At 44.6% G+C, this 26,501-nt stretch overlaps 1 protein-coding gene across 3 annotated transcripts; it reads left to right on the forward strand.

The window, feature by feature from the left end:
• Window positions 1-17,622: 17,622 nt before the first annotated feature.
• Window positions 17,623-26,397, forward strand: GPRC5D (G protein-coupled receptor class C group 5 member D). Of its 3 annotated transcripts, XM_019452026.2 has the most exons (4): window positions 17,623-17,729; window positions 18,465-19,402; window positions 24,955-25,022; window positions 26,122-26,397. In XM_019452026.2, exons 2-4 carry the CDS (start codon window positions 18,508-18,510, stop codon window positions 26,200-26,202), a joined length of 1,044 nt encoding a protein of 347 aa, XP_019307571.1. In that variant the 5' UTR covers window positions 17,623-17,729; window positions 18,465-18,507; the 3' UTR covers window positions 26,203-26,397. The 3 variants fall into 3 exon arrangements, with proteins under 3 accessions (XP_019307571.1, XP_019307570.2, XP_053751231.1); XM_019452025.2 differs by lacking the exon at window positions 17,623-17,729 and having other exon boundaries at window positions 17,744-19,402; XM_053895256.1 differs by lacking the exons at window positions 17,623-17,729; window positions 24,955-25,022 and having other exon boundaries at window positions 17,747-19,402.
• The last annotated feature ends 104 nt before the right edge of the window (window positions 26,398-26,501 follow it).

The following is a 26,501-nucleotide window of genomic DNA, read 5'->3' on the forward strand; positions in this document are numbered from 1 at the left end:
ATGGGGGTGGGGAGAAGCGGGCAGTTCGAGAGAAGCAGGATCGACAGGACTTGGAGGTGACCGGGTGAGTGAGGTGAGGGAGAAGGGGTCCAGGGCAGTGCCCAGGATGTTGGCTGGAGCGGGGTGGATGGAGCTGCCACTCTCTGTGGCAGGGAGCCCAGGCGAGAAGCAGGTGACCGAGAGCAGCGTCCACACGATGGTCGTGCGGGAGCACCTGAGGAAGGCTGCCTCCCAGTTGCACGTAGGACATATGTGCAAAGGCCGTCAGTATACAGATGGAGTGGATGAACTACGGACTCTCCCAGGGAAAGGCTGCGGAGGAGAAGCGAGAACCTAGGTAAGCATCCAGGGGAACCCCATGTTTGGAGAAGAGCGGAGGAAAAGAGACTGACAAAGACATGGTCAGTGGTGCAGGAAGAAAATGGGAAAATCAGCAAGGAGGACATGGCCAGCGAGCATTACTACATCAGGAAGTGCCACTGAGGCAACTCTGTCTCCACCGGGACCATCCTAGGGCACGTCACCATCTTTCTTCCCTGGACTCCCACAGTGGCCTCCTGACTGGTCGCACCTCCCTTTGGTCCGTTTCTATACAACATCCAGAGGGACTTTGCTTTAAAACTCTCACTTTGCCCTTAGACTGAAATGTATGTTCCATTTCATGTCCTGCCAGGCCTTGTGTGATTTGGCCCCTGAGCACTCTTTCCCCTTCCTTTCTTTATAATCTCTTCCTTCTATCCTCCAGCCTTGGTGAACTTCTGCTTCCTTGAACACAGCGAGCTCTTTATCACCCCCAGAGCCTTTGCACTAGCTGTTGTGTCTGCCAGAAATCCTTTCTACCTTCTTTTTCAAGTGGCTGGGCCCTCTTCTCTTCCCATAGGCCCTAACCTAACCCCCTCATCCTCAAAAAAGTCTATAATGGCCCCTCTGTCTAAACTAGGGTCCCCCACAGTTTTCTATCATAGCATTGTATTTATGTTTTCCTTCTTAATGCAAGCCAGTATTTGTGATTTGGGGACTTACTCTTTTTTTCTTCCCTCTTTCTTGATAATAAGGAAGAACCGCATACCTGGTTTGTTCTCCATTATATCCCCTGACCTAGTTCAGGGTCATCATTTAGGGATGAATTTAACCTTTAAGTAACAGACAACTGAACCAACAGTAGCTTAAACTAATAGTTTTTTTTCTCGCATAGCAAGAAATCTAGTGGTAGGTTCATTAGCTCAATGCTTACATCTCTGCACTTGCCTTGCTGTTTCCCTCATGGCTGCAAATGGCTGGCGCAGCTCCTGCCATTGCACGTTCGTCCATGTTCAAGGTAGGAAAAAAGGGAGAGGAGGAAAGGCTGTATCAGTAGTATCATCTAATTTTATGAGTAAACAAGCAGACACTCCCCCAGCAGATTTCCACTTATATCTAATGGGCCAGGACTGACATAGAGCCCCCATACCTGCAACAGAGATGGGGTAAGTGTGTGTGTGTTTAACTTTCCAGCCTCTGGAGTGGGGAGCAACAAGGGAAAATGACATTCAGAATGGCTTCGGAGTAGCTAATCTACAGGGGTTTCTGCAAGAGGACAGTGAGTAGGGCTGTTTACCTGGAATCAAGAATTTGGGACAGAGAGAAATGAGAGACAGCTGAAGAGATGGGTGGAGGCCAGATTGCAGAGGATCTTAAAGGTTTTAATTCTACATTCTCACTTTTTTTTTTTTAATGTTTATTTTTGAGAAGGGGCGGAGAGAGGGAGGGGCAGAGAGAAACGGAGACACAGAATCTGCTCCAGGCTCTGGCACAGAGCCCCATGCGGGGCTCGAACTCACAAACCGTGAGATCATGACCTGAGCCAAAGTCGGGCACTTAATCAGCCAAGCCACCCAGGCGCCCCCTCTACATTCTCACTTCTGAGCTGGTGCAAATGGCTTCGCACTTGGCTGCCTTCCTCTGCCAGTGGTTCCTGTTCCCCCATCTCTCCTCTCTCCCCCTTTGAAAGCCCAGAAGAGTGGAGTGCCATCAAAGTGCAGAAGGGATTGATTTTCAGTCCCCCTACCCCACAGTGAGGACAGGGGGTGACTGGATGGTAATACAGCGAATTAAGAAAAAAAGAGGGACAGGAGCGAAGGAAATAAAATGTTTATCTTCAATCTCGATTTAACAATGAAAAACAACCACAGAAACCAGGGTTTCCAATTGCCAATCTGTGAACTAGTGAAGGTAACATCTTTTCCTGACTCCCGTGTACTTCTCGTCTGTATCTTTCCCAAAATAGAACGTTATGAAAAGGCCCTCTGGCCCCATCTCCCTCCTTCTCTCCCTGGGATCTGGAGTAGAGCATATAGTTAATATTTGAGATTATTGTGTAATGAAGTTGGAAACCAGGAAACAGTAGAGTACAGATATTAACAAATTATCTCAACTATGCTCAGGGTCTGATGCTTAGGACCACAGCCTGGAACTGCGTATATAAGGATGCTGTCTCTGCCTTCAGCCAGAAGCCATCTTCCTGTGGCATTAATACCCTTGTATGTTTTGTGAGCACCACCCAGTAAGCTTTGTCCTGTACATAACCCAGCACGATACCTCACTCTCCTGCTTACACGAGTGCTTAATGGCCGTCAGGTGATTGTGGTTGTGACTACAGTGGAACATTTGGCTGAGTTCAGGGAACTGGTCATCACTTGTTTAAGGAAGACCTCCTTCATTTACATTTGGCTTCTTCACTCTTGAGTAAAATTACTTTGATCTTGAGCACAGTAATTAAAGCTTCATAGCATTTGGTTGAATGCCATGGATCTTGCCTTTGATTGAATTTATATTCTTGACTAGCTCTAGGCTTTCTCTTTAGAGATGTTTTGTTTCTCTAGCAATCATCATCCTGTAGAAGTTTGGGGAGAGACCCAAGTGATGTGCACAAATGCAGAACGGAGAATCCATCTGTGTGAGGTGGAAATGCCAAAGTGGACTGAAAGTGTGACAGGAATCGGTATGGGCTGCATAGAGCAACCTCGTAATCAAACTTCAGATAAAACTTGAGTTAAGTTTTCCTTGGCAATGAGTTCATTAGACCCTCATCAGAAAGTCATGTTATGAGCTGGCTCAAACCCAGCTTCTTTTCATGTCTTGCCTCTTCTCCTCTCCTGGGCTCCTTATCCTCCAATAGCATGAGAATACATGCTGGTTCTCCAAAAGTACCCCTCACTTTCCCCACTCCGTGCCTTTGCTCATGCTGCTCCCACACCTAGAACCTCCCCTTGCCTCCCTATCCATCCCTCACATCCCGGCTGAAGTGACTTCACATTCTTCTCTGATTCCCCCAGTTACACCCCTCTTCCCCATGTCACCCCCAGAGTATAAGGATATGTGCACAGTGGATGCTCAGTCTTGCTGATGTAGATTGTTTTGAATTTTTAAATGAGAGCTATTGGTAACTAACATCTATGGAGCGTTCGTCATGTCCCAGGCATGTCCCTAGGCAAACTCATTATGTGAATTATTTATTCTATACAACAACCCTGTGAGGTAGTCACAGGCGCCGCCATTTCTACCCCATTTACAGATGAACTGGGTCAGCTCAGGAAGGTTCATTAACATGTGCCAGGCTGCACAGATGGTACATGACAGAGCTAGAATGGGAGCTCAGGAAGTTTGACTCCAGGACCAAATACTCCTAAACATTCAGTTCAACATCTGGCAAGAAGGAAAGGAGGCCAAGAGGGAATATACTGGGTGGACGCTCCCTCCCTGTATAATTTATTCTGAGGCTGAGCCAAAGTGACAATGATATAATCCCTGTATCCCTAGGGTACATGGCATGGCCTGAAATTTCGGTGAACCAAACTCCAGGAACTTAAAACTCCAGAAACAACACAGATACCCAGCAGCAACCTATTCGCTACCTGTCAAACCAGCAGCCTTGGTCTGTCCCGTCTCTCTCTCCCCCTCTACAGATTAAAATTCAGCTAAAAGAAGTTCATATGCCACCATTGCAAACACAGGACTATTGCCCCTCCTTAAACAATGTCCACAACATACTTTTGAATATATCATGTGTGTCTGTAATCATGTTGTCTCCACTCTGATTTTAGAGTCCTTTCTTATGGGCCACCAAATGGGGGCATTCACACAGGGTGTTTGCGGGATGAGCGGAGTGTGTTTCATGAACAGAGAGGCCTCAACCAGAGGCAGATCCCTGTCAAGGCTCAGCCATTCCAGAAACCAAGAGAAACGTTCAGCACTTGGTTGTGTCTGCAAAGGCCCCATGGAGGAAACAGTTATTGGAGTCTATGTAATTCTTAGGAGAAGGGCTTGGTGGTCGTTGGACAATACCGTCCTTGATTCCTTCCCTTTTACAGAAAATGAGGTGTCCCACTGTCCATCGAGACCTATCCTGTCACCTCTGCTGGGGCCAGGTCTCACTTCCATAAGAATTCTGGACTATCTTACTCCACCCTTATGATTTCAATCTTTCCCTCTTCCCTGGCTCTCTCCTCTCCAACGTATGATCATCTCACACCCTCCAGTTAAAACAGAGAAACTTGGGGCGCCTGGGTGGCTCAGTCGGTTAAGCGTCCGACTTTGGCTCAGGTCGTGATCTCACGGTCTGTGAGTTCGAGACCCGCATCGGGCTCTGTGCTGACAGCTCAGAGCCTGGAGCCTGTTTCAGATTCTGTGTCTCCCTCTCTCTCTGCCCCTCCCCTGTTCATGCTCTCTCTCTGTCTCAAAAATAAATAAACGTTAAAAAAAAATTAAAAAAAAAAAAACAAAGAAACTTCCCTTGGTCCTGTCTTGTTTTCCAGGTACCATTTCATTTCCTCCACAAATTGCCTTACAAATTACACACAGGGGCACCTGGGTGGCTCAGTCGGTGGAGCATCCAACTTCGGCTCCAGTCACGATCTCGCAGTTTATAGGTTTGAGCCCCGCATTGGGCTCTGTGCTGATGGCTCAGAGCCTGGAGCCTGCTTTGGATTCTGTGTCTCTCTCTGTCTTTCCTCCATTCACATTCTCTGTCTATGAAAATTAATTACTTAATTAAAATAAAAACAGATTACACACAGAGTATTCATTTCCTTGCCTCTCGTTCACTCTGTTGATAGACATTTATGTTCTCTGAAAGTGATCCTCATTCACAAAGTCCAGCAAGCACATTTTGGTCTTTATCAGGGTAAATGGCTCCTCTGTACCATTTGATAGAGACACCACCTTCTCCCTTGCATTCCTCCTTTGACACCTGTGATCTGTCATTCTCGAGGTGCACCCACCCCAGATTACTCCCTACTGCCTTCACTCCCCACCCTGCCCTTAGGTTGCTGTGGTTCTCGGGGGGGGGGGGGGGTAGAGTCGAGTAATACTCTACCCTCTTTCTGCCACATCAGTTGCTCTGCACACCCTCCCAAGGGAGCACATCCATGATGTCACAGATCACGTGCCTGGGTTCTGTGACCATCCATGTGCCAGTGACTCCCAAGTGTTCGATTCCAGCCCAGACTTAACTTTTGTATGCATCCCATCTCCTTTCAAAAGGTGGCCTGCAGGCATGTGGAACTAAGAAATGGGTCCATTGCTAAGACCTACACTGAACAGACCCCCTCTCAGTGATGCAAAAACATAAGACCTTTGAAATAACTACTTGTGGGGGGTTAATAGGTAATTGATAAGGCCTGCCCTTTTCTGGAGTCTCTTTCTGGTAGGAAGAGAGGTGGGTGTATTCATTTATTCTTCAAGTTACACCTTCGAGTGCATCCATCTCCACATTTGTCAGCATAGCTCACCAATTCGATGTGATTTCTTGAATGCTGATAGTTAGGCTTATTTGTTTTTGTATTCTCAGCTCCCAGAAGAATACCAGTTCTTAGCAAAGGCTCAGTGTCTGATTGCGGGATGAATAAATGAAAGAATGTGCTTCCCAATTTATGCAGCTGCTGAGAGACAGCTGGAAAGTGAGGGTGAAGGGGTGTCCCGTCTCCCTGTCATCCAGCTTGGTACCAACAGGAACCTGGCACATAAAGAAAAGGACAAAAAAGCAAAAATAAATCTATAAGCTCCAGATTGCATTTATCCAACAGACTACCTGACATATTCACACACACAATTCACAAGTACTTTGAACTTGTGTCCGAAACTGAACTCTCGGTCCAGCCACCAAGACCTTTTCCTGTCTCAGTCTTCCTTGTCTAGCACACCATCCCCCTACTAGGTTGAGGCAAAAACCTGGAAATCTTCCTGGTAAGAGACAAACCCTCGGTGGGTGGTCCTCAAGCAGCTTCTCCCTCTCCTGTGTGGCTATCGTCTGATACCAGAGTATTCCTCTTGCCAACAAGGCCATTCTCCTTGGAAAGCCCCCATTTTAACTTGACCAGTTGGCCAATTGTTTCTTGTCTCCTCCCAACTTCTCTTACAGAGACTGGAGGGGTGGGTAGGGAAGAGTGGAGGCCCTCTCCTGGATCACCATTCCCACAGTGCCTCCAGGCAAGCTTGGCCAAGAGTGACAGTCCAGGGGCCACATACATGTTGCTGTCTGCTGCTGAGTCCTCGCTATTAACCATGCTTTAGCTTATGTTTATAGCTTGTGGTGTTAGGCTCTACTCTTGGGCGTAACACATTCCTGATTCCTTCTCATCGCTCATTCATTTCACAAATATTTATGGAGCCCCCACTGTATGCTATATGCCCACTGTTGTGGGCGATTAGATTCATCAGTGAAGGGCACCAGCGTGGCTCAGTCGGTTGAGCGTCCGACTTCGGCTCAGGTCATGATCTCGCAATTCGTGAGTTCAAGCCCCACATTGGGCTCTCTGCTGACAGCTCAGAGCCTGGAGCCTGCTTCCGATTCTGTGTCTCCCTCTCTCTCTGCCCCTCCCTGCTCACTCTCTCTCTCTCAAAAATAAATAAACATTAAAAAAAAGTAAAGATTCATCAGTGAACGAAACAAAGATCCTTGCCCTGTGGAGTTGGGTATGTAGGTAGTAAACAGTAGACATAATAAATCATTTACTACCTTATATTTTAGAAAATAATAAATGCTATGGCAAAATTAGAAGGCAGAGCTGGATAAGAAAATAGGCAGTGTTAGAGGATGGTGTGAAATTTTTACTAGTGTGGAAAGGCCCCATAGAGAACAAAGACTTGAGGCAGTGAGCGAGCTAGCCATGTGGATATCAGGAGCGGGGCGGGAGGGACGGGGGTGGGGTGGGGGGGAAGCACATTCTAGGCAGAGGAAAAACCAATGTGAAGCCCTAAGACAAGGTAAGCCTGTGTGACTGAGGCCAAGCTGGCAGGTCAATGGGGCTGCGACAGCAAAGGCCAGAGCACAGAAGGCGAGTTCAGAGAGGTAATGAAAAGAGCTGGTCCTGTCAGGCCTTAGAGGCCACTTTATTTTATTTTATTTTTTGTAATTTTTTTTAAACTTTATTTTTTTGAAACAGAAACAGAGCATGAATGGGGGAGGGTCAGAGAGAGGGAGACACAGAATCCAAAACAGGCTCCAGGCTCTGAGCTGTCGGCACAGAGCCCGACACGGGGCTCGAACTCACAGACCGTGAGATCATGACCTGAGCCGAAGTCGGATGCTCAACTGACTGAGCCACCCAGGCGCCCCTCAGAGGCCACTTTAAAGCGTTGGCTTTCCCTCTGCACAAAAGCAGTATTTGCAGTATTGCAAATTTTAAGGAGTATTTTAAGCAGTATTTTAAGCATTGCAGTATTTTAAGCAGATACATAAAGAATCCCTCTGCTGCTGTACTGATTACATACTATAAGAGGCACAGGGTCGGGCTTGGGGTGGGGACAAGAGCAGAAGCAGATGGCCAGCTAGGTGTCTTCCTTCAGCCAAGCAGACAAGGGGTGATGGTGACTTGGGCCAACGGGTGACACCGAAGTGGTGAGAAGCGATCAGAGCCTGTATGTATTTTCAAGGCAGAACCAATAGGATATCCCATTAAATTGCATATGGGGCGTGAAAGAAAGAGAAAAGTCAAGATGATGCCAAGGTTTTGATTTGAGGAACTAGAAAGATGGATTTGCTATAAACTGAGATGTGGAAGGGGGACCGGTGAAGCAGGTTGGGGGTTTCAGGGGCCCAGTTTTCCTTTATTCTCTGTCTCTCAACCACCAGCAAGTCAGATTCCTCTTCCAAAGTGTCCCTCAAATCCCGCTGGCTCCCACCTACCTCCCCCACCAGCCCTAGGAAACCGACAGCCACCATCACGGCCCGCCTGGGCTGGAGGTGGCCTCCTGCTTCCTGTCCTGATCCTCTCCGATCCACGCTCCTGCCCCCAGTTCCTAAGCGGGTCAGTCTGATGCCCAAGCTGGATCGCATCACTAACCTGCTAACCGCCCTTTAGTGGTTTCTGTTGCACCGGGCTCCGTTCCCCGGGTCCCAAGCGCCTGCACCATCTGATGCTCACCTCCTGTCCCACTCTCATCCCTTGCTGCAGACACAGTGGCCTTCTTTCAATTTCCCAAACACTCCACTCTTTGGCAGCCTCGTGCTCCTGCTCATCTTACCTCTCTGCCTGGATTGCTCTTCCTCTTTCTGCATGGTCCTGGCTGGCTCTTTCCTGTCCCGTCCCATCCCATCTCTGCTTCAGTGTCCCCTTCGCTGAGAGACCCTCCTAAGCCACCCTAACAGAGGCACTCCCCACTCCCATTTTTCGCTAGCACAGTCTCTTTTATAGTACTTTCCACAACCAGTAAATAATGTATATTTATATATTTTATTTGCTGTCTTACTGCCTGTTCTCCCACCAAACTGCAGGCTCATTGAGGCCAGAAACATGTCTGTCTTCTTCATCTCTATGTCCACGGCATTTGACACAAGAAGTAGTTACAGATGTTCTATAGCCATGTGTGGGTATGGGAACAAATGAATCCTATTAAGTGGAATGCAATAGAAAGCTTAAATGCCATAAATAAAATTACCCTCGGAATAGCATCTATATTCTTTAAAATACAAGGCTCTGGGCCCCTCCTCCTCTCTCACCTGTTCATGCCCCACCCCCCACTCACCTACTTGTCATTCCTGGCCTCAGCCACTGTGCATGCAGGCTGTTTCCTCCATCTGGAGCCCTCTGATTCCTCGTTTCACGTAGCTTAGCTTGGCTTACACATGTCTTCCTCTGAAAGGTCTTCTCTGATTCCCCCATTGGGTGTACCCACAGATTATTTACTGAATGCCTAATGTTTCCATTATCCGCTCACTCTCCACCCACCTCAGTCTATAAGCAACTTGAATACAGCAATGGGCCCTAGGTCTCATTAGCTGTGACAGCTCAAGCAAAAACAGATGCTCAGAAACAGTCATTAGAAGAATGAATGAGTGGGCACCTGGTGTCTCAGTTAAGTGTCTGACTCTTGGTTTCAGCTCAGGTCATGACCTCACGGTTCTTGGGTTCCCCACATGGAACTCTGCACTGACAGCACAGAGCCTGCTTGGGATTTTCTCTCTCTCTCTCCCTTTCTCTCTCTCAAAAATAAAATAAATAAACTTTAAAAAAAGAACAACAAATGAGCAAATGAATGAATTAATGCCGATAATACACTTCTAGAGACAGGCTCTAGAAGTAAATAAATGGACTACCTTCCTCTGTAGACCTAACATTTGAATTTAACATCATAGTTTGCATGTTGACAATTAAGTTACAAAAGTCCTTTAAAATTAATAGTATTCCTAGGTTCAACGGTCTTCTTTAAACTTTCATAGAGTTTGTATCATCATTTTGCTTTCAAGACTCTTTAACCCAGCCCATACCAAATTATCACAGAAATCACTGATGTTTTCTTCTTTAAGTAAATATACCCACAGGAAAGAGGAAACATTTATGTAAGTTCAGAGAAATCAAGAAAATTGTCTAGGATCAGAGAGCTAGTTCATAGCTGGTATCCAAACCCAAGTCGGATTCCAGGCCAGTGCCCATTTGATGAAACTAGGATTTTTCAAACTTTTTGTTAACCCCAGCCCACAGTCAGAAATACGTCTTACATTTCAACCCAGTAACAGCACATGCACACCCCCACACACTGATGAAACAAATGATATGAAAATATGAAATGATATTTCCCATTACTACCAATGGTAAATAAAAACAGAGCAGAGTTAACATTGCATACGATTCTATTGATATTTACACAGAAGATAAAAATCCAAAATTGAAAATAAACAAAAATTTAGACATGATTTTTCTTTAGTGAACAGATGTGCTTGCCTGTTTGTAAATTCATTCCAGTGGAATACCTGAAGACAAATGTAATAATTCCAGCTGCTGGACAAAGTGTATACCTGAGGATATACATCTAATACGTTGAACCTGGTTCTTTGCCTTTTTTAATCCAGTAAAAGTTGAAAACACTAAAAATTCACCCAAATGTGTTGTTGTGATTGGTAATATAGTAATACTCTCTATGTAGAACTGGAAATTTATTAAAATCTCAATCTAAATAACAAACATAATACCTCTTAATCATTCTTCAGTATCAGAATGAAATGAAATTACTTATTCTCTTTTCTGTTCACGAAGGTTAATTCAATTATTGATTCAGAGTTACTGACTCAGATTCAGTGAAAAGCAAATGTATCTTTTATTCAATGTTTTCCCTGCAAGCTTCAGATTTTCCTCTACAAAGGAATGATTGGGACTTTGAGAGAAAAATGAAGTGTAACAGTATCTCTCATTTTATTTCATTCAAGCTGATTTTATAATGTTCCCTTCTAGGGGTGCCTGGGTGGCTCAGTCGGTTGAGTGGCCGACTTCGGCTCAGGTCATAATCTCACAGATCGTGAGTTCGAGCCCCGTGTTGGGCTCCATGCTGACAGCTCGGAGCCTGGAGCCTGCTTCCGATTCTGTGCCTCCCTCTCTCTCTGCCTTAACCCACTCGCAATCTATCTCTGTCTCTCTCAAAAATAAACATTAAAAAAATTTTTTTATAATGTTCCCTTCTATGTGTTGCAATAATGTCGGGAACATACAGCAGCTGGAATTATTACATTTTTAAGGAAAATTTAAAGACTGGAATGAACATCGTTTCAATGGAGTGCTGGTCGCTCTGATCGTATGGGGATGTGGGCCTGAGGCGTTAACTAGACTACACCCCCACTTACCCACCCAAGTAAAACATGTCAGTTTTCATTTGGAGCACTGAATGAAGTTTCAACGCACTTCAAAGCTTGATGACAGGAACAAAGATTTAGAGGTTAGATGTGAAATTGGTATGTGTTTCAGACCAGGACAACTACAACCTTGAAAAATATCATATGCACTTCTACACAAAAAGCGTATTTGTCACTGGGACATCTTTGTCAATGGGTTATACAGAGCCTTCTCTCAGGATCCAACAGTTTATGAAAGTTACATTTCTCGTGTGGGCAGGCACTGGTATTGTCCACAAATTTTCCATAGGGATTCATTATTTCCAATATTAGCTAAGCCAACATTTGCTATCTTGCTGAGTACCGTGCCGTCTTGCAGATGCTCATTTTTTTGGTCATTTGACCACTCAGTGGGTAAGTAGGTAGGTATTCACCTCTGGAAGTGAAAAACAGGAGAGTAGCACATTGGCAAGTCAGGGGGGAAAAAAAAAAAGACCAACCCAGCTCTTTTAGCGTTGATCTCTCTAAACTTGCTAACTCAGACTTGATTCTGCAAATCCACTCAGTAGTAATTGCCAATGTCACCTTTGCCTTCAAAGTGGATTTCGTCACCCAGTACTGACTTGGCTTTTTTAGAACTCTGTAGAAATAAACATTAAGCTATAGAAAACTCATAGCGATGCAAACAATTCTTACATATAGACATGTACATAAGTTCTGTTCAGTGTAGTGTCAGTGGAACACCTGGAACAACAGGATCCATTTCCCAGATGGCTTTTCCATTCCCATGTCTGGTGCTTTGGTGTGGATGGCTGGAAGACTGAGCTGGTGCTGTTGACCAGCGAACCTACCTGTGGTCTCTTAGTGGCTTGGGATTCTCAGAGCATCAGAGCTGTGTAGCTGTGTCTCAGGAGAAATCATCTGGGGATCAAGTATTCCAAGGGACCAAAGCAGAAGCTACAAGTCTCATTTTGACCCAGCCTCAGAATTCACACATCATCACTTCCACCATATTTTATTGGTTACAAGAGAGTCAGCCAAGTGAGATCTCCCCTCAAGTGGTGGGGAATTCGACCCCGTTTCTTGACTGGAGGAATGTCCAATAATGACAGCCATCTTTTAAAACTGCCCTGTCTTTTGGAATCCTTGAATGTGTTTGACATGTTATAGTTTTCTTCCAAAATTGTTAATTAAGGATGCCCCCAAATCAGCCTAATATGCACTTTTACTATCCGAGTATCACGTCCAAAAGGACTTGCGAAAGGAGATATTTTCCCAGTTCAAGAAATCTAAATCTTATTTCTGAGTTTATGTATCATGCTTTGCTTAATATTGTATCTTATGGCGACCAGAAATTCTATCATGTATAGTAAGTAGATGTGGTCAGCTCCAACATCTGAACAAAATATTTCTACAGGCTTTGCTCACTGGCATCTCACTTGGTTTCAATGAATCCATGAGGTTCAAGAAATTTAGGTGCCAAAGATTCAGGATGAATAAACCATGATTGCTAATCAGTTTTTAATAACTCTGATATTGTTTCTGCTCATATTTGTTGTCCAAGCTTGTAATTTCTTTGCAATGTTTCCAGATTAAATAAACATTGAATCAACATATTGTTCCAACTCAGAGATTATATTTAATCTAGTTGTAAGTAAAATTAAATGTAAACAACTTAAAAAATCTTCCATAAAAATTGTCTTGTCACTCGTATCCGATATAACCAAAAGTGTTGGCAACTTAGATCAGTGATGTTATCAAGTTAAATCACAAAACTTATAGCAGACTATAATTATGCTAAAACATAGCTTCTCTGTGCTCTGCAATAAGACAGATTTGATGAGATATTATGGTATACAGATCTTCCTCAATTTACAACAGGGTTACATCCTGATAAATCCATCTTAAGTTGAACATAGAGTACGTTTAAAATGCATTCAATACACCTAACCTCCCAAGCATCATATCTTAGCTTAATTTGCCTTAAGTGTGCTCAGGGGCGCCTGGGTGGCTCAGTCAGTTAAGCGTCCAACTTCAGCTCAGGTCATGATCTCACGGTTTGTGGGTTCGAGCCCTGCATCAGCTCGGAGCCTGGAGCCTGCTTCGGATTCTATGTCCGCACCCGCCCCCCCACCCCGCCCCGCCGCCCCTTCCCTGCTCACATTCTGTGTGTCTCCCTCTCAAAACTAAATAAACATTTAAAAAAACCTTTTCATGTGCTCAGAAATTTCCATTCGCATAAAGTTGGGCAAAATCATCTAATACAAAGCCTGTTTTATAATAAAGTGTTGGCTATTTCATAGAATTTATTGAATACTATGCTGAAAAACAGAATGCTTGGATGGGGGCAGAGTGATTATAAGTGTATGGAGGTGTTTAGCCTCATGATCTTGTGGCTGACCGGGAGCTGTCGGCTGCCACCACCCAACATCAGGAGAGAAGATTGCTCAGCACATAGTTAGCCCGGAAAAAGATCAAATTCAAATTTGAAGCTCAGTTTCTACTCTTTGGCACCACCATAGTCCAAAAATTGGAAGCTGAACCCCGGTAAGTCAGCAGACTGTAAATTTCATTAAAAATTATGTGTCAAGTCTGTGGTTTTTGCTAAGCTTTGCTTATTTAATTAAATCACATTTAGGGGATTTTCATATTTAAGGTCCTGCCTCTACTTTTTCCTTTTTATAATGCTTAGTCAACATTTTTCTCAATGTTGTTGTGTTTACGCTTCCAGATCCAGCAGTTAAACTTGACATACGTCTATATTTTGCACATCATCTCTTTTCTTCTAATGAGGATAAAACAACCCAATATGAAAGCAATGTATACTAGTTCAACTAAAATGTTACAGTAGTTGCAAACTGGAAAAAAAAAAAAAAAGTCGGATAATTTCCTTTCCAAAAACTACCCTGCTCATTCATAAATGAGACTCAGTTGAGTCTTGACACTTTGCTGACCCAGATAAAACATTGTAGGTTCCTCGCAACTAACTGCACATCCTATTAATATACAATTAAACTGTACAGTGGTAACATCCCGATATTATATGCATTAAATTGACCATATGTGGGAAAGTTTAATGAGATGCCCAAAGCCTGCTACATAATTTGCAGGGCTCAGTGCAAAATGAAAATGTGGCACCCTACCTGGCCATGGGTAAGTCAGTCCCCCCTTTCCAAGAGCCCACCACCTCAATCCAAGGGGAGAGGTGACCCCTGATGGAGTGTGCCAGCAGTTATGGGGCAGGACCAGAAATGGGGAAGCCAAGTGACCCAGGGCGCCAAGTGGTGGTAGAGAGTAGGCGACAAAGAGCCTGTCTCAGGGAAGCAGAGAGACAATGGGAGGCAGGATCACGCCTGACCCCAGGCTCCAAGCTCTCAGGGCCTGCTCCATTGTCTCATCTGACTTCACGTTCATCACACAGATTCAAAGACAAAATTAAGAATTTCGAGATGGTGACCACAAGGCGCTAAATTTGAAGCATGGGATCCTTCTGAATGGGAGTCCCTGGTGGCACCACCATGAAGCTGGTCCTGGAGATGCCAGTGAGCAAAATGAGCAGGTAACCCAGTCCTGGCCAGCACCCCGCGCCACACGGCCAGTCCTCGCCCGGCTGCGGGGTGTGCTGCAGGATGCCGAGCATCTGACGTACTCTCGTAATCTATTTTTTTATGTTTCTTTCTTTCCGGTCATGACCCATGTGTCATGTCTGAGTGCTCCTCTCTTCCGAGGCCTGTCCTCCCGAGGTGGAAGTGTCAGGGAGATAGCCAATATGGCAGCAGGAATGTGCCAGCAATCAGATGGCCCTGGCCATCCCCTCTAACATTCCATACCTTCGGTACCTCCCTTCATCTCTCTGGGCCTCTGCCTCCTTGCTATGCAATTTCTCATGTTATACTATTGGCTTCCTGCTTATTAATTATTAATGAGAGGGTGAGACTAGGTGACCTCTAACATTCCCTCCAGGTCTGTTTCTGGAAGAAAGAGACAACACAAATCGGTGTTTGGCAAAAGGCGTTTGGCCTCTTGACTGTTTTGTCTTCATTTTTATTGGACTTGTTATAATCAATATACTCTGATTCATCAAAGCCACATTTGAACTGTTTGGTGAGATGTCGTTGCTGCATAAAAGCCAAAAGAAAGGAGATGTGAGTAATGTGGACGTGTGTAGGCACAGAAGGCCCTCGTTTCCTTAAGGCCTGGCAGCAGATGGGTTAATTCCATGACCCCAGATTTTAGAATGGCAATAATTAGTACCTGAGACAAGCTCTTTTATCTAAGATGCTCAAAGGGCTTTGAGGTCATTAACCCATTAATTCACCTGCCTCAAGCCATCAGGAGCTCAGGAAGAATCTTCTTAGAAGACAAGCATGCTGGAAATGGAAACATCACCACAGTGAGGAGTGGCCATGAGTAACTAGCTGGGGGGGGGGGGGGGAAGGGGAAGGGTCACCAGAACAGTGCTCTTGGAAGAATTAAATGGGAAATCCTCTGCTGTCCTACAGACAGCAATGTAACTACTCACGAGGCCCTCTGAGTGAATTCTCATGGATGTCCCATTTCATCATCTGGAAAAATCTCTTTACCCTTAAAGTAAACTTTAGATTAGCTTTTACAGTTTCTGACAAACCACAATTATGCCTAAAGCAAGTAAAGGAGAGGACTCTCTTCCCTGGAATATTCTTCTCTCAAAGGGGGGGAAAATGGCTCGTTAAAGTTGAAGAGTCTCTAAAGATAGAGCACCACTTCAGAATGAATTTGTCTGGGGTTTGTTAAGGTCCTGACTTGTTTGCTGGTAGTTTCCATTAAAAAGCTTCTGCTGGAAAACCACACTGCTAAGACCTGCCTTCACAAGGTCAGGAATTCTATCATTAGACTCTCCCAGCTGAACAATCCACCCATCACCTAGGATGGCCAGGTGCTATGGGGGCATAAAATGTGGAGACTGACCCCCCCCCCCCAGGCAGCTATAAATCTAATCAAGGGGGTGAGGCCAATACAAAGAAAATAAATTAATACATTTATTATTTATTACTATTTTGAATTCACTGATTATTTTATTTATTGAAAATCGATTGATGCAAATAAAATGGACAGAAAATATGGTTTCCACTAATTGTGAAGAGCACAGACCCAACCCCAGCATGCCTTGGAGTTCATGGTAGGAGGTGAGTGGTGAGGGCTCCAGGGATTAAGGGAGTCAGGGAAGCTCACAGAGGAAATAAGAGATAAATCTTAGAGGTAGGGAAAGTATTTGGTTAGGGAACAGGATCAGCGGAAATAAAGCAAAAGGCAATTCAGGTCATGGACAACATCTAAGAGAAGGCAATCAGACAGGAGTTTGCTTCTTTATGCACAGTGGGAAAACCAACCTGGATAAACCATAGGGCCAGGAGACCCGAAAGAAATACAGTTGGATGAGAAAGATAGGGCCAGATCGCAGAGTGACTGGAAACCAAACTAACAAGTACTGACTTGGGGTCTTTGGAAGTCCTCTATCAAAATGCAAATACCCAGCAAAAGAACCAAGGAGTAAACTGGGGGGTGTAGAGGTGCGGTCAGTATAGGCTGGACACTACTAATGTGTTCCATTATACACTGTCACAGGAGAAAAGGGATTTGTTACACCAATATTGGCTGGTAAATTCAACTGTGAGTTCCATCTTTGGCCTTGGGATGCCCTGATGGAATGAAACCCAGAACAGGTGTCTTCTGATAGGAATGAGGAGAGGAAGGACAACGGGAAATTGTACCAAAGGCTTTGGCATTACCAGGAAGAGCTGGTCAAGGTAGGGGCCCACACTTGTTGGACAGCCAAAGCCTGAGGAAAGACTTCCACTGGATAGGGAAGAGTCGTAGAGAAGACAAATTTCCCCTAATTCACAATTTTGCCAACCGCTGGCCCTTTTAATGCACATAACCCTTCTTTAGGGCCCAGTAAAACTCTTATTCATTAAATGGATACTGTTTTGGATCTCACAACCAAAATCAAGATGTGGGGAAGAATCCAGATGGCTCTTTAGGGAGGAGGTCAGATGGAGAGTGAAGTGTCCTCACGTAAGGCCAACTGAAGGCCTCTTGCGGCTTCCTAAACACAGTGGAGTATATGGGGAGGAAGCCGTCTTTTCCTAAAGTCACCTTCAGGACCCCCTAAGGCCAAGGTGCCCCAAGTTAGCAACAGCATAGAAAATAATTGTTCTCGGGGCTCCTGTGTGGCTCAGTCGGTTGAGCAGCCGACTTCGGCTCAGGTCGTGATCTCGCGGTCCGTGAGTTCGAGCCCCGCGTCGGGCTCTGTGCTGACAGCTCAGAGCCTGGAGCCTGTTTCAGATTCTGTGTCTCCCTCTCTCTGACCCTCCCCCGTTCATGCTCGGTCTCTCTCTGTCTCAAAAACAAATAAACGTTAAAAAAAAAAAAATTTTTTTTTAAAAAAAAGAAAATAATTGTTCTCACCAAAGAAAGCTCTGGAGAAAAGTTGCCGTGAAACTGGAATAGGTGTGTCCTTCCGGTTCTTTTTATAGGCACTGCAGGAACCTGAGTGAGGGCCTTCCGCCCATTTGGGAAGAGATTAAAGAAGCTGCGATTGTCTCCTTCTTACTCATTGGCAGTTACAACCTCGCAGCCACTACCAGCTTCCAGCGTGGACACAGAGAAGGTAAGTGGGAATGAAGGGGCCATGTCCTTAGCCGTAAGCCAGGATTGCTCCAGCCACCTGGCTTGGGAATAACTGAAGGGGAATAGAGCTAGAAGTATCCAACTGCAAAGTCCTTTTTTCCTAAAGAATGTGTGGAGTTTTTTTTCCTGGGCAGCCTCAGTGACGACATAGATGTTGGTGCTCAATGGTCCCAAAAGGTAGTTGAAGCAGGGACCATTTTGCATAATTCTTTGATGAACAAACAGTAGGTATTTAGCAATAACATGTTCTGTTGGATTGACTTACGTTAAAAGAGGGAACGGCCATTAGAATTACTAGGAAAAATGATCTGCCTGTCTCCCTCAAGCAGTGCATCAGTGTCTCGAATGATCCGATGATCCATTAACGTTGACAGCGCTCGTTCTGGAGTCCGACCTAACTGGAATCTCATCAGCCATGCAACCTTTGTCACATACCCTATTTTGTGAAAATGATCCTGCCTCAGGTTTCAAAAAGGCTTGGTGGAAACTGACTTGAAAATGGATGAAGCATCGGGAAGTAGACACTGTTTTGCTTTTCCCAGCAGAATGGAGCCAGGCGAGATTTCAGGGTTTGATAGTTTGGGGACGTTTTATCCAGTATGTCCAGGTGTCTTCTTTTGGGAATGAGAGACATTATAGTGCCCAAATAGGACTACCCGACAGGCGCTCTTATGGGTGGATGTAGTCAGAAATTTGTCTCATCTTTCTTCTGCAGGGAAACAGAAGTCCATTCTCGTGAGGTCCACCTACAAGTCACCATGTATGAGGACTGCGTCAAGTCCACTGAGGACTATTATTTCCTCTGTGACAATGAGGGGCCATGGAGCATTGTTCTAGAGTCCCTGGCAATAATTGGCATAGTAGTTACGATTATCCTACTCTTGGCATTTCTCTTCCTCATGCGAAGGGTTCAAGACTGCAGCCAGTGGAATGTCCTTCCCACTCAGTTCCTCTTCCTCCTGGGTGTGTTGGGACTCTTTAGCCTCACGTTTGCCTTCATCACTCAGTTCAATCAGCAAACTGCCCCTGTACGCTACTTTCTCTTTGGGGTTCTCTTTGCTCTCTGTTTCTCATGCCTCTTGGCTCATGCCTCCAACCTGGTGAAGCTGGTCCGGGGCAGAGTCTCCTTCTCTTGGACAACAATTCTGTGCATTGCTATTGGTGTCAGCTTGCTGCAGATAATCATTGCCACTGAGTATGTGACTCTCATGATGACCAGGGGTATGATGTTCATGCATATGACACCCTGTCAGCTCAACGTGGACTTTGTTGTGCTCCTGGTCTATGTCCTCTTCCTGATGGCCCTCACATTCTTCGTCTCCAAAGCCACTTTCTGTGGCCCATGTGAGAACTGGAAGCAACATGGAAGGCTCATCTTCGTCACTGTGCTCATCTCCATCATTATCTGGGTAGTGTGGATCTCCATGCTCCTGAGAGGCAACCCACAGTTCCAGCGGCAGCCCCAGTGGGATGACCCTGTCATCTGTATTGCCCTGGTCACCAATGCATGGGTCTTCCTGCTCCTGTACATCATACCCGAGCTCTGCATTCTCTACAGATCGAGCAAGCAGACTTGCCCTTTACCAGGGAATGCCTGCCCAGCCCCAGCCTACCAATGCAGCTTCAGAGTGGAGAACCAGGAACTCTCACGAGGTACTTTCCCAGGGGATTCAGGGAGTAGGGAGGCTTTCTTGTGGGAAAAACAGGAGAGAAATTGAGAAATAGGATGAACCAAGAGGGAACAATTTAGATGGGCGACTTACTATTTCCAAAAAGGAGGTAAAGATACCCGGAATCAAGATTAGACTTTTACGAAAATTCAGTTCTTCCAAAATACAGAGATTTATGGGGGAGAGGCCAAGACAGAAACGAATCAAAGGTCCTAAATAAAGAGGGTGTGGCTGAGTGCTCACGCTGGGTAAAGAAAGGCACCCACTATAAAGTGAGTTAACTAGCACCAAATTAGGCTTGGACCATGCAGTTGCATGGCATACGATGCTAAGTCCAGATGTTTGAGCCATCGGATGCAAAAGTCAATCCAGGTAACATGTGATGGACATTTTTTAAAATTTAAGTCTTGAAGCTAATTTGCCCAAACATCATAATAAACTGATTCATAGGACTCATCACTTCATTAACGTCACAAATCCCAATAACTTCTAAATCTCTACTTTTCAAACCATTCCCTGCTTGAAAGCCTTCAAAGTTTGCAAAAAGTGACCGGAAGAGCCATCGAATCAGAATTCTAATAAAGGCTCAGATATGTAATCATTAACAGAAATAAAGCAACTTGCTTATGTGACATTTTCAAAAAATTTCTGGTCAGATTTTGTTTTTATCTTTATGTAAGACCAAGCCACATGTCTATACTTGGTTAATGAATAAAATAGATTAACCATGACAACAAAAATGCTTGGACCCTAACAACCTGGGAGATAGTGGCTAATTTTGGTTGTCTAGAAATATGTCAAACCCTATTCATTCCCTTCTGAAACATCTGGCCTATTATTCATAACCCAATATCATAGTTTTACATCAATTTTTGTGTCTTAATAGGCATCTGATTCCTCACAATTTATTTCTAATGTGCAAAATGATGTTATTTTAAATGTTGTATATCACACATAATGTTCACCAGGCTCAAAAAAATTAATAGAAGCCTTCCCTTTAAATGCATACACTTTTTTGAGCTGCCATCTATGGCCAATTACACATTCAAATTAAATCCTGTTCAGAGAGATGCAGCCATTCATTCTTTTCAGTTCAGTTGACCGAGAGTCGGAAATTGATGCTATACATCCTTCCTTTAACAGTTTTTCCTTGCTTGTTGATGGTGCGTCATCAGATCACTAAGGTTTATGGCAGAATTGCAGAGTCAATCCCTGAAACTACGTCTTGTAGTTCTCGCCAGAAGATTAGATAAAATTTCTTGTGTTGTTTTATTGTCGTTGTATATTTCCAAGAAACAAAAGCCGAGAGAAAGAGAGAGAGGGGTTCTTAGAATTGTATAATACCCCAAACATACTGGGAGTTGTAATGATCAAGAGTCCATACCCCAAAACACAAGTGTTTTAAGTGTTCTAAGGAGGGTTTGGTGAAAGACCAAGGGCTTGGTACTATCCTTGTTACTCGAGCATGGTTAGAAAATCCATTTCTGAGCAGGAAATGCCTGCCAGTGACAGTCACTGTCAAAGCAGTTTGGTGTTTTGTTTGTTTTTATTTTAGACAGAGAGCATGAGTGGGAGAGAGGGGCAAAGGGAAAGAGGGAGAGAGAGAGAGAGAGAGAGAGAGAGAGTCTTAAGCAGGCTCCACGCTCAGCTCAGAGCCCAACACAGGGCTTGATCCCACGACCCCGGGATCATGACCTGAGTCGAAATCGAGAATCAGACACTCAACCAACTGAGCCACTCAGGTGTCCCCAGTTTGATGTTTTGTTAAAAATAATAATAATAAATCAGTAGTGTAGTAAAGGACATACAGATTGCTCTCCACATTGGTCAGAATAACCAGAAACTTAAACTGGGATAACAGAATCAGAATCTAGGTCACCTGGGAAAAATTACAAATATCAAAACTTAGAAGAATAATTAAAACTCAGTACAAAATAGAGGATTCCACCAAGCTCAGGAAAACATACCAGTAGACACAAAATAGATAAGAGCCAGACTAGAACAGTACGATAACAAGAACTTGAGAAACCCTACGTATGTATTATAGGTCACAAGCTAGCAATAGGCAAGCAGCTTACCACTGCCTTTGTTTTCCTTTGCTCAAGAAACACAGTGCTATATAAATAGACGTGTGGTCAGCAAGAACAATCAGGCTGTTGTGCTGGGCGTCAGTCAGCCAGTCGCCAACAAGAATACCCATTCCAGTTCTGGGATCCACCAATGAGAAGTGTGAGGGACTTGGGGAGGCTGAGGGAAAACCACAAAGACAGTTAAAGGGTTATAACATCAGACCCATGTGGAAAGGTTAAGACAATGGAATAGACAGTAGTTCTTAAGGTGCCTTCCTCATAGACCATGCCAGTTCTCTCTCTAAATTCTGTACACCAAAACATGACATTTTGTGTGAGTCCATGAGGCATGCGTTTGTCATGAGACTCTTCTGATTAATACTGCCTGTAGCTGTGACTCCAGTCACATAATTATTTGATTGACCACTGGGTTGTGAGATGAGAATTATTCATCTGAAAGAAGAGAAAGACAAGAGGAGATTAGCAGGGAATTTCACAAGTATGAAGACCTCTCTCCAAGAGGCTGTTGTCCTGTTTTCTGTCTCCAACTAAAGACAATCTGTAGAAGTGAACTCAAACCAAAGCACAAAGAATTTAGATTAACTGTGAAAATAAGAGTTAGTAAACACTGAAATAGATCAGCAAAGGGGATTAAGGACTCTATTTCCCTGGGATTCTTTCAAAAGAAGATTAAGCTTTATCTCTCTGAAGTGGCTTATGAACTTAATTCCGAGATCTAAAAACATCCGGGTGGAGAATAAAAATGCACTCAGGCATGTTACCACAGGACACCAAACAAATGGTTATAAATACTCTTTGCCCTCTATTATAAATGCATTCCTAGAAAGCTGTATATTGATTATATTTTTTAAACCAGTTGTCCTTTTAACTGAGATTTTTTTTTTTTAACGTTTATTCATTATTGAGAGACAGAGGGAGACAGAGCATGAGTATGGGAGGGGCAGAGAGAGGGGGAGACACAAAATCCCAAGCAGGCTCCAGGCCGAGCTGTCAGCACAGAGCTCGATGTGGAGCTTGAACTCACAAACCACGAGATCATGACCTGAGCCAAAGTCAGACACTTAACCAACTGAGCCACCCAGGCGCCCCCTTATAACTGAGAATTTTAAATGCAATATAATTTGTGGAGATCTTAAATATAGAATATCAGTCATCAAAATTTTTTTGTGAAGGGAAAGCTCCTGTTCTAATTATTGCTTATTTCATCTGCCATAGTTTACTTAAGGTATTGTTATATCAAGTTTGCTATAAGCAAGGCCCATGTATATGTGTGTGTGTGTGTATATATATATATATATACATATATATATATTTTAACATTTATTTACTTTGAGAGAGAGAGAGGGCGCACGCATGCACACGAGCATGAGCAGGGGAGAGGCAGAGAGAGGGAGAGAGAGAATCCCAAGCAGGCTCCACACTGTCAGCACAGAGCCTGACTCAGGACTCCATCTCACAAACCAAACTGCGAAATTATGACCTGAGCCAAAATCAAGAGTCAGACGCCTAACCAGCTGAGCCACCCAGGCACCCCAAGACCCATGTATATTTTAAAATATCACATTATTGTGGGCATTTTTTTCTGCTCGTTGTTTGAAGGTGTACCAACCTAGCATGATTCTTTTTGAAGGCTTTAAGATAAAAACAATGAGTCTATGCAGTGTAAAAGTGGTTCAATGACTGTAAAATGATGTGAACCAAGAGAATGTTACCGCAAACGTAAGCCCATTCATTGGGCAGTTTGCCTTATAGTAAATACGAGCTTTTGCTGGACGGCCCTTTTTTTTTTTTTTTAATTTTTTTTAATGTTTTTATTTATTTTTGAGACAGAGAAAGACAGAGCATGAGCGGGGAAGGGGCAGAGAGAGAGGGAGACACAGAATCTGAAGCAGGCTCCAGGCTCTGAGCTGTCAGCACAGAGCCCGTCACGGGGCTCAAACTCACAGACTGTGAGATCGTGACCCAAGCTGAAGTCGGACGCTCAACCGACTGAGCCACCCAGGCGCCCCTGGACAGCCCTTTTTGACAATTCTCAGCATGTTTTTCTTCAAGGCACCCCCCTTCCTAGGAGAAACCCAATTTCAGTGGTCCCAAGTGGTGTAGTTTTTGTTTGCTCTTTCTCAGGAACAACTCTCAGAACTGCTGTTTTATCACCTTCAAGAGCTACAGGTTACAGAGAGAATCGTGGTGTAAATTAGGGAAGAAGACAGTGAGTCTGGGCAGGATTTGTCTGCTCTGAGGATGGATAAGGCACAGGTTTGACATTCCTAAAGACCCAGAAAGCGTGAGATAATTGTGCAGCATGGGGCAGCAGAAAGAACGCAGAATCTGGATGCCCTGGCTTGAGGCTCAGCTCTGCTTCCTGCCAACTTTGAGACAAAACCAAGCTCCTCAAAGTCTAGAAGCTCAGGCTCCTTGCCTAAATGATGGCTATAATGTCTCTGCCTCCTCCCTGTATAAACATAAGGTCTTCCTTACTCAACTCAGATTTCACAGCATGAAGTGGCTGCAGGATGAACAGAAAGAGGAAAACACTTTGGTGTTTTCCTTTGGTAAATCCATGAACAGCAACCAGTCCTGGAGAATTCTGGAGAATGAAGCTTCTCTGGTGTCTAGTCTAGTCTGATGAGAATGTTGGGTGAATGTCGGTCCCTAAGGAGCTGAGTGTGAAGGAGTCTCGTTATACCTCAAGGAACAAAGTTAAACCGAGAATTCAGTTCGTTCTGCCATGAAGGAAAAAATAGCATTTCATATTTCACAGGGTCCGACCCTCTAGAAAAAAATGACAATGGGAAGACAATGTCAGAGCATCACGTATGACCACACCACCAGCACCACCGTGGGTAATAATATGCAGAGTGCAGCAATATGGTGTTTTCGATGATCATGCCCTATTCCAAGGGCCGTACACATATTGAATGACTTAATCCTCAAGACAATCCTATGAAGGACATTTGCTACTGTGATCATCATGATCTCCCTCTTATTCGCATCAGGAAACAAAGGCAACCAAAGGTTAAGAAACTTGGCCCCAGGTCACACAGCTAGTGAGAGAGCCCCTAAGTGTGAACCCTGGGGCATGGCCATGTCTGTGACCATCAAACAACAGATACATATCGTGCAAGGGCCTGACCTCGGAGACAGACACAGCTCAAAAGTCTTGTTGAGGGGACCGACATTAAACACATAACCGCACATGGGATTATTCTATGTCCTGAACACACGTACGCCATCCATAGCCAACCTTCCTCATAAGCTTTAAAGCACTCTTTTTTTAAGTCATAGATTCAGGGGAAAAAGAAAAAAATATCAGCCTCGACTGAGAATTCCTTTCTAAAAGGCCAAGAACCTCTTTGCAAGCCCTTGAGTCTCCTCATAGTCCTCATGTGCTGTTTCCACGTGAATCTCTGACACTAACCCAGCCCTTCCCTCCTTTGGCTTTCAGCCCGAGACAGTGATGGAGCTGAGGAGGATGTAGCATTAACTTCATATGGTACCCCCATTCAGCTGCAGGTAAATGTGCTCGTCTACAATCACCAAGGAGGGATACAGCAAGCCCACCTTCCACAGGAGAGCTGTCAGGCTTCATTTCCAATGTCTTTACTGACCTGAGAGAGGAGAGGCAGGGCAGGCTCGTCCCTCCAAGTCTGTGCAGCTTGAGTCATCCAGATATAATGCCTTTGTCTGCCCGAGCCCCTCCAAATCCCCATGGCCCCTCCATTAACGATGTACTCCAATATAGGTGAATGTCGCTGGAAAGAAAAGGCAGCTTGAAGGGTTCGTGTGAGGGTGAAGAGGAGCAAGCTCGCTGCTTTTTGCCTTGGGGGCAACAGGGACTTGTGAATATGGATGAGGTCACATCTGCTTTTAGTATCTATCAGTTGTCTAGATGATCCCCTGAGCCCCTCTGGCTGCCTCTCTGAGTCACTGTCTAGCTCCTGCAGCTCAGGCTGCCCCCAAGAACTGGGTTAGGGCTGTCACCACCATCACCAGATGGGTGTAACCGATTTTAATTCTTTCAGACAAAAGCAGAGGGAGCGCTACTGAGTAGAAGGGGAGGCAACTTGCGTTTGTGTCATGATGGCTTGAGGGCACACAGACGCAGGCAGCCAAAAATACCACACTGGGACACGGTTCTTGTATTTTGATCCCCGTAACTGAAATCTGAGGGTGAAAGTCATGCTCAGATTGTTTGTTTGATGAACTGTACACGGCAACTCTAACTAATCCTACTCCTTCTGGTCTGTTATCTGAGACTTTGCCTTTTCCTGGAATGGCACACAGCCCAGGATACAGAGAGATCGTTTGCCGTCATTAACCCTCTGGAGGGCATTTACATGATGAGAAGATCTTTATTATACCTTCTCCAAGAATTTCTTGGATTACTTCGATGTCCAGTGATCAGCTCTTCAAGAATCTTGCAAAAAGATTCTTGTTACTGGCTAAGAAGGAAGAAGGTAAAACAAAGTTCTGATGTGGGTAGCTTCAATATTTTTTTTCTTTATCAACAAAGGACTGAATGAAGCTGAAATGGTATTTCAAACGTAGCTCTGGAGAGTATCATCCCTTGTGTTGGCTCAGAAAGTTGACAATGCCATTTCTTCTTTTCCAGACTGTTGATCCCGCACAAGAGTGTTTCATCCCACTGCCTAAACCAAGCTCCCAGGAAGATGCAGAAATACAAAGTCCATAGGAAACACGTGCAGTGAAAACTCAGAAGATCATCCCAATGGAGCCCTGATGGGTTGCTGGGTAGTCCTGCGTCACACTATCAACAGAGTATGGGCTCATCCTTCCTCCCCTGCTTCCTAGCCCATTCCATCCATCTGGGACCCATCATCAGAAGACCACACTCTCAAGCAAAATTACAATCTTGCTGGCCACCCTACCTTGATTATGTGTCTCTTTCTTCCTTCGTGCAGCTGAAAGATTCCCTTCCTTAGCAATGCAAAAACAAATTGGCACCTCTTACTAATGGGGCCCAAAGACCTT

Source organism: Panthera pardus, unplaced genomic scaffold (genome assembly GCF_024362965.1).
Source record: "Panthera pardus isolate Hobbes unplaced genomic scaffold, ASM2436296v1 HiC_scaffold_6, whole genome shotgun sequence".
Lineage (NCBI taxonomy): Eukaryota > Metazoa > Chordata > Mammalia > Carnivora > Felidae > Panthera > Panthera pardus.